Source organism: Eptatretus burgeri, chromosome 15 (assembly GCF_056783735.1).
Source record: "Eptatretus burgeri isolate ZD-2024b chromosome 15, Ebu_testis_v1, whole genome shotgun sequence".
Classification (NCBI taxonomy): Eukaryota; Metazoa; Chordata; class Myxini; order Myxiniformes; family Myxinidae; genus Eptatretus; species Eptatretus burgeri.
The window spans coordinates 5,441,899-5,450,067 of NC_140975.1; the positions used below are offsets into that span (position 1 = coordinate 5,441,899).

The window sequence follows — 8,169 nt, forward strand, 5'->3', positions numbered from 1 at the left end:
TCTTGATATTGGCTTTAAAAAGGCCAGTGCAAAATGGGCATTTCAATCAACATGCCACGATTGTCAAGGGATCAACAGCAGTGTGCCTTGGGCATACTGCAAGGCGGATTGAGCTACCATGAGGTGGCACGTCGCCTTGGCTGTTCACACCAGACGATATCAGCCCTGGTGGACAGAGACACCCTCCACAACTCTGCAGATGACATGTCTCGATCAGGGAGGCCAAGAGTCACCACTGCAAGGCAGGACAGGCAGATGGTCCTTAGTCAGATGGCTTCAGACATTGAGGACTGAGTGGGACAGAATCCAGCAGCAATCCATCCAAAGACTGGTAGGCAGTATGCGCCGACGATGCACTGCCTGTATCCAAAACAATGGTGGCCACACACGCGATTGAAAGGGGACTGACATTGCACCCTGTGCTGTTCTGTACTGTAGAACAAACTTATGAGATGGTGTATCTTGGTCAAAAACTTGACATGTCAACAATAAAATGCCAATGTTTCAATTAGCAATTGTTGGTTTGTTTTATTTTGAACTGTTACAATTTTATTACATTTCAAACAAGTGGTAAGTTTCTTTTGCGTTTCAGGATATTATATATATATATATATATATATATATATATATATATATATATATATATATATATATATATATATATATATATATATATATATATATATATATATATATATGATATATGTGACTTTTACCTCATTGTGACCTATTGACGTCAAAAATAAAACGCTTCCAGCTTGTTACCATCTCCACCATGTGATGAGGTTTCATGAAGATCGGAGTAAACAATGTGACCGGTGGGTGATAGGCATACAAACAGAGAAACAATCAAACAGACAAACAGACCAGACCAACCAAGATACAGTACAGTACTTACAAATCTTCATTTTTGCAAGTAAAAAGGATGTGAAAACATAACGTCCGTCCACCTTTCATGGTGGAGGTAATTATGACCGAGTTTCCACGGTCTTTGTAGTGTAAAAGGCCAATACTCATCAACCCCTTGTAGCAACCATTCACAACTCAATCTAAACAGATTATCCATGTGCACATGTAATAAATCAATATCGTTGTTGTTTAAAATAAATTTTGTATATCATGTGATGAAGTTCGAAGAGTTTTGACAATTAGAAACTTTAAAACGGATGGTGAGGTGACGATGAGGAACATTTGCAAAACGAAAAAAAACTACAATTCAAACAAAACTTTAGTCTCATCTAGTATTTCATATCGATTTTTACCTTCATTTCATACTTGGGATCAAAAATGTAAAGGGAATTCAATTCCAGGTGTGAGTAATCATCATCTCCCAGATTTGTTGCCCTCGAGGTGTTTGGAGGTTTGATCCAAAAGCATTTTGGCACAACAAAAGTTTTCCCATTTGCATTTCATGTGAGCTCACCTGAGTGAGGTATACCCATGCTGGGGCTATATAAGGTACAGGAGAACAGCACATGGCACGGACCTCAAAGTTTGCAGTGGAAGCAGGAAAAGGAGCTGAACCAAGATGTCGATCTCCCAAACAGTCAGCTCGAGTTACACCAAGAGTGTCAGCCGAGGAGGACAGGGTGTGAGCTACAGCCAAGGTTCCTCACACAAAGTCGGTGGAGGGTCGGTTCGTTATGGTACGACTTACTCAAGCGGTGGGATCTCGAGGGTACTGGGATTCCAAGGTGGTGCTGGAGGAGCAGCGAGTGCTGGTTTCGGCCGATCGGTTGGTGGAACCGGTCTTTCTCGAGTGCTTGGGGGCAGCATGGTGAGTGGCTACAGATCTGGAATGGGAGTTGGTGGCCTCTCTCTGTCTGGTACGGCGGGGCTTCCTGTTAGCTTGCGAGGTGTCGGAGCAGGAAAGGCCTTGCACGCAATCACCTCTGCTTTCCGCACTCGTGTTGGAGGCCCGGGAACCAGCGTTGGAGGATATGGTGTCAATTACAGCTTCCTGCCAAGCACTGCTGGTCCCTCATTTGGTGGCCCATTTGGTGGTCCATTTGGTGGTCCCTTCGGAGGTCCCCTCGGACCTGGTTACATCGACCCAGCAACTCTACCCTCTCCTGACACAGTCCAACACACTCGCATCAGGGAGAAGCAGGACCTGCAGACCCTCAACACCAAATTTGCTAATCTGGTGGATCAGGTAAGGTGATGTGGGATGACATCAGACAAAGTAATTTTGTGTTATATTTTTCTTTTTCACTTTGTAGTTATGGAAGCAGTTTTATGGCATTATCCACGTTACATTGTGTTTGCTTCTGTGGAAGCTACATTCTCAGGAATGGCATATATGGAGAATAACATTAATGTTTATGTAACAATATCTGTTGCTTTCAGTCATTCTAAATCCATCATTAACTTCTACTAATGATTGGTATACTGAGTGGATCTCAATGCAATTTACTAAATTTGGAGAATCCTTCCCATCAATCACTCCTGTGATGCTTGCATCGTATCTTTACGAAATTCATATGGATATTGATTTTCATTCAATTCCAAAAAAAACATCAGTAATTAAAATTGTCTCGTTATTGATCTTCTGGAACATCCTTTGAATTAGTTTCTTGTGAGCAGTCCTTGAAACGACCTTCATCTCTTTCTGCACCTCGGGTCATCAAATTGTCCCGTTTATACCAACCCCCCCCTCCATCCACCAGGTGCGTACATTGGAACAACACAACGCCATCCTGAAAGCTCAGATCTCCATGATCACCAACCCCAGTGACACTCCAGAAGGCCCTGTGAACACAGCAGTGGTGGCAAGCACAGTGACGGCGACCTACAACACACAGATCGAAGACCTGAGGACCACCAACACGGCACTTCATTCTGAGATTGATCACCTGACCACCATCATCAACGACATTACCACCAAGTAAACAACCACACCAGACGTACATTATGCATGGTCATTCCAATTATTGAGTTAAGGTTCATCTCAAGGAAGAACTGGAGCTCGAATGTCCTCTCACTTCTGCAGATACCACCTTGTTTGATGTCATTTTCATGTCATGGAATAATTTCCTCATTACTATGAAAATCTTCTACAGATATGAAGAACAAGTGGAAGTCACACGGACACTGGAGACAGACTGGAACACAAACAAAGATGTAAGTGGTAAACTCAAACCATGGTAGATCATCCAGGACTGATGAGCACCACATGGTTCAACTTAGTGACGAGTCATGATTTATGGAGTGACATTTGTAACAGAATGGCCTGTATTTACAAACTGAGCAGATAATGGTTATCAATGAATACCTGACAGGTGAGTCAAGGTACAATCAAAAGAGAAAGTTAAATTTTTCCGTGACTAAACAGGATATGAAATGATTTGTTGACATTTTTATGTTTACAGAATATTGACAAGACCTACTTGACCATCGTGGATCTGCAGACAAAGGTCCAGGGTTTGGATGAACAGATTAACACCACCAAGCAGATCTACAATGCCGTAAGATCCTTTGATGTAGAATTTCTCACTTTAATAGAAGATCCTTCATCCCGGTGTGATTGTGAGTTTAGGGATTGTCAGATTAGTTTCTCAACCTGGAATATTGATTCAGTGTTTTCAAGATGAAAGGAAAATGATCTCTCACTGTTGTAGATATCCTCATTCCCATGTTAATTTCGATCAATCACATCAAAATTACCAAACTGCTGCAGGTAAACTGAACTGAAGGTGATATCTCTTCAAATTGTGATGTACATCAAAAGTCTCTGGAATGACATTTAAAATGTGCATTTAAAGCAATAATTCCATCAAACACCCTCCACCACCACCAACCCTTCACCCGTGTATCCCACAGCGTGTACGTGAGGTGCAGGCTACCGTCACTGGTGGACCAACAGCTGCCTATTCCATCAGGGTGGACAACACCAACCAGGCTATAGATCTCACCACGTCTTTGCAGGAGGTCAAGACCCACTACGAGGTTCTTGCCACTAAGAGTCGCGAGGAGGCCTTCGCCCAGGTTCAGCCAAAGGTAAGAATGACTGTGTGAGGAGGACACATGACATACTTCTCAATCATAATGGACATTTGATGATAATTTGAATCGATTTTTCTTTTTCCAGATCCAAGAAATGGCCGTCACCGTCCAGGCTGGTCCTCAAGCTATCATCCAGGCCAAGGAACAGATACACGTGTTCAAGCTCCAGATCGACTCGGTTCACCGTGAAATTGATCGTCTCCACAGGAAGGTACGTCACATGGTGCTCTCCATGTATATCTTGTGACTTGTGTTTGCTTAATTACCACAAAACAAATAATTATAAAAATAATTGTTGTTTCTAATCAGAACACAGACATGGAGAGAGAGATTACCGTGATCGAGACAAACATCCACACACAGTCTGATGAATGGACCAACAAGATAAATAGCCTCAAGGTGGACTTAGAAGTTATTAAGAAGGTGAGGATGTTTTCTTTGTCGACACTAAAATGATGAGTTATCTCACCTGTTCACAAGACGTTGTTGCCTCGGCCACCGAAGGTGAAGGAGGTTATGTTTTCACCCCTCTCTGTTTGTTACTTGCAAACTCGAAGATTTTTGAGGTATATTGGTTAGTCGATTTTGTTATTCTGTTCCTGTCTGTTTGTCGGCTGCAGGTCACAATTCCAAACAGATCTTTATGAAGCTTTACTAAGTTGTGGAGGTAGTCTCAACTGAGAAGCCTATTGATTTTGAGGTCAATGGTCGTCTTGAGGTCAAATTTCTGAAATCGTCATTTTTCATCAGATTGAATTGAAATTTGAACATTTGCATGTTGTGTCAATGAATTGGGAAATCAACTATTTTTGAGGTCAAAAAGTCAAAGGTCAACCCAAGGTCAAACTTGTAAAATCATCAAATTTTTATTTGAAAAATTGACAGTTTTCATCTGATTGACTTAAATTAAACAGCAATTGCATAGTGCATTACTGAATTGGGAAACCAACTATTTTTGAGATCAAAATGTCAAAGGTCAAACTTCTAAAATCATCAAATTTCATCTGAAAAATCGTCAATTTTCATCTGATTAACCTGGAGATTAAGCAGCAATTGCATCATCCATCACTGAATTTGGAAACCAACTATTTTTGATGTCAAAAAGTTAAACGTCAACTCAAGGTCAAACTTCTAAAATCATCAATTTCAATCTGAAAAATAATCAATTTTCATCCGATTCACCTGAACTTAACTGAAGATTGTGAATTTTAATTTTAATCGAATGGACAATTTGATATATTCATGGAAACCTTTGGAGAAGGGCGGGGGGTGGATTTTGCAAGTATCATGCTCCGCACGTCTTTTTCTTGTTTGTTTGTCTGTTTGTGTGCAGGATATCTCAAAATGTTGTGGACGGATCCGAATCCGATTGCTAGAATTTTAAAATGATTCTTCACCATTGAGAGATAGGGCTCAGAAACGAAAAATAGCAGGATATCTCAAAAAGTTGTGGACGGATTCGGATGAAACTTGGTGGACATGTTGGTTGTGTGACCACAACTTGATTCGATTTTGGTGAGAATCCGAGTCCAACGACTACAAATTTTAAAGTGATTCTTCACCATTGAGAGGGCTCAAACAATATATAGCATGATATTTCAAAAATGTAATCGGCCAGATATGTTCTCGTGGATCAGGCATTGCATGGTGGAGGTATGCGCTCTCCCAAGTGCCTTTCTAGTTTAATAATAATATTCATTTTCTGTGTTTTTATCCATGGATAAAGTTCAGGAAGAAGCAAAGCTTTTGCTGATAATGTTGAAATATTGAAATGAAACTAATTATATCGATCATTCATTAATCACCTGCAAATTATACAAACTTCTTCTCCTGATCACCTCCGATTGATCACAATCCCTTTTTAGCAAATCACACAGTATGCCAGAGACTACCAAGACCTTCTGGCCACCAAGATGTCTCTGGACGTGGAGATTGCAGCTTACAAGAAACTGCTGGACAGTGAGGAGACCAGGTACGATGGTTACATGATTATTGAGAGAGATGGTAATAATAACGGATTACGAGTAATATAAAGAGTTCTGACAAAGATCCCGGTACAATGTGATATCAGATAATAAATGTGGTTCTTCAGATATTCTTCATGAATTGATGATGTTAAACAAAACCATCTCACATCACGTTTCTTCCAGTGTTGATATAAAACTCTTTTATACTTTCTACAGAATAAGGCATGGTGGAGGAATCACCATCACCACCAACACAGGAACATTCCCAGGTGGTCTATCTGCAAATCCTGGTGGTGGGGCTTCATATGCCATGGCTCCTGCTGGTGTTGGAGGAGTCGGCCTGGCTGGAGTCGGTGGTTATGGTTTCAGGAGCATGGGAGGAGGTGGTGGCGTAGGATACGGTGCAGGAGGTGGTGGTGTAGGATACGGTGTCGGTAGTGGTTTTGGTGGTGGGATGGGAATGTCGATGAGCAGAATGTCCATGGGTGCTGCGGTTGGAGGAGGCAGTTACGGTTCTGGTTCTGGATACTCTGCAGGAGTTGGACTTTCCTCCAGCCGTGCAGGTTACAGCACCAGCAGGAAAAGCTACAGTTCAGGTGAGACATTGAGTGCAGATTTGCAGGTAAATGAGCAATAACTGGGTCTGCCAAGTGGTAGCTCATAATGATTTGATCTTTAGCATCTGTATGATGCTCTCCTGCTTTACTTGGCAAGCCTTGAGTGGGTGATTAGATCATGCTTCCCAGCAAGTTGTGAAGCAATGAATGGTCGTGTAGCTCATGCAGCATCCTCCCATGAGTGATCTCCGTTCCTCCTCTCCCTTAAGTGTTTCATTAACCATATTGTGCAGTCACAATGCAATAGGGATTGTAATGATTCCCATATATGTGTCTGGTGTGGCTCATTGCAAACACCTCCTGATGTATGTTCCGGCCGTTGTTCACTGGAGTGTTTTTTTTTCTCTTTCAGCTCGTTCATCATCCCGGATCTACTGAGGATTCTTCCAAGATTTAAATAGCAAGGACAATGACCTCAATGTTCTCATTAGTTTGGTGCATAAATGAAGTTGATGATGATGATTGTAACTTCCATTCAAGCATTAACATTCTTTTCCTTCATCCAAGCTGGAACTAAAGACGAATCTCCACTTGTGCTGTTGAAAATGTCAAAATAATCACCGAAGTTGCATGATACGGGAATTGTTGAAGAATGCTCATATTATGTTGATTATTTTTGCTGGAAAATGATTTTAATTTGTTGTTGGTGTGGGATTTGCCTTTGATCAAACTCATAAAGCCAATATAATTGCACATCGTTGTTTTGTCTTCTCTCGGTTGTGATCTGCTCGTTGGTAGCACTCAATTCAGTAATTCAGCCAGTTATTAGAAATCACTAAAATAATATTGTGATCCAGGGATGCAGCATATCTTGGAGTTCCAAATGACTCTCTTGGGGAAAGGGGAATGAAACACTTTGTTAAGGCTCGTGTTGGTCTGAAATAGCCAACTATTCCAACGAAATATTTAATTCATGGAACGTTAACAAAGTTATGCTAACCACCGTAGGGAGCAAAGTATTTGATGTTTCGGGCACCATTCCTTCATCAGAGCAAGAAAGGACCTGCAAGGGATAACACCTGAAATGTCAACTTTACTTTGCTTCCCATAAGGTGGTTGTCCAACAGACATGTGGAGTTTCCAAGCTTCATTCCTCAACGAGTTCTTGACCACAATAATCAGATCACCGGTGTGGAGTGGAAAGTGACGCGGGTAGAGTGAATGAGCAGGAATGAATGGGTGAAGTTTGATTCACAGTTTCTCCAGAATGATGCTTTGGAATACTTGGAGCCACGCGGTGCTCAACAACTAATATAGGAGACCTGGTCCACAGGGCACGGCCTACACATGCACGTGCCACAGATTTTCAGTGAGGTCATTATTGACAGCAGTCTCACTGTGGTCATATTTCCACCAACAAACAAACAACACAACAACATCGGAAAAAAAATCCAAACTTTTATCTTGGTGCCGAATTACTCATTTCCCTGTCCCTTCGTATTTGCAATATCCCCAAACTGACTCCTTACTGAATAAAATGTTTCCCTTCCTTAAAATCTCTTCACAACATTAAAATAAAATAAAAAAATTTACACCGTCAAGAACAACCCATTCATTCTTCTTATTCATCAAAATCTCTT

General features: G+C 41.3%; 1 protein-coding gene across 1 annotated transcript; it reads left to right on the forward strand.

Moving 5' to 3' along the window:
* The first annotated feature begins 1,479 nt into the window (after positions 1 to 1,479).
* LOC147011389 (thread biopolymer filament subunit alpha-like) lies at positions 1,480 to 7,282 on the forward strand. The gene is made up of 10 exons (XM_085858281.1): positions 1,480 to 2,155; positions 2,670 to 2,887; positions 3,063 to 3,123; positions 3,372 to 3,467; positions 3,823 to 3,999; positions 4,091 to 4,216; positions 4,315 to 4,428; positions 5,871 to 5,977; positions 6,189 to 6,568; positions 6,942 to 7,282. Exons 1-10 carry the CDS (start codon positions 1,529 to 1,531, stop codon positions 6,965 to 6,967), a joined length of 1,932 nt encoding a protein of 643 aa, XP_085714407.1. The 5' UTR covers positions 1,480 to 1,528; the 3' UTR covers positions 6,968 to 7,282.
* Positions 7,283 to 8,169: the final 887 nt, after the last annotated feature.

Coding starts and splice junctions, on each gene's coding strand:
- LOC147011389 (XM_085858281.1), top strand. CDS start 1,529: ATGTCGATCTCCCAAACAGTCAGCTCGAGTTACACCAAGAGTGTCAGC. Junction 4,000..4,090: donor TCGCCCAGGTTCAGCCAAAG/GTAAGAATGACT, acceptor TTCTTTTTCCAG/ATCCAAGAAATGGCCGTCAC. Junction 4,217..4,314: donor TTGATCGTCTCCACAGGAAG/GTACGTCACATG, acceptor GTTTCTAATCAG/AACACAGACATGGAGAGAGA.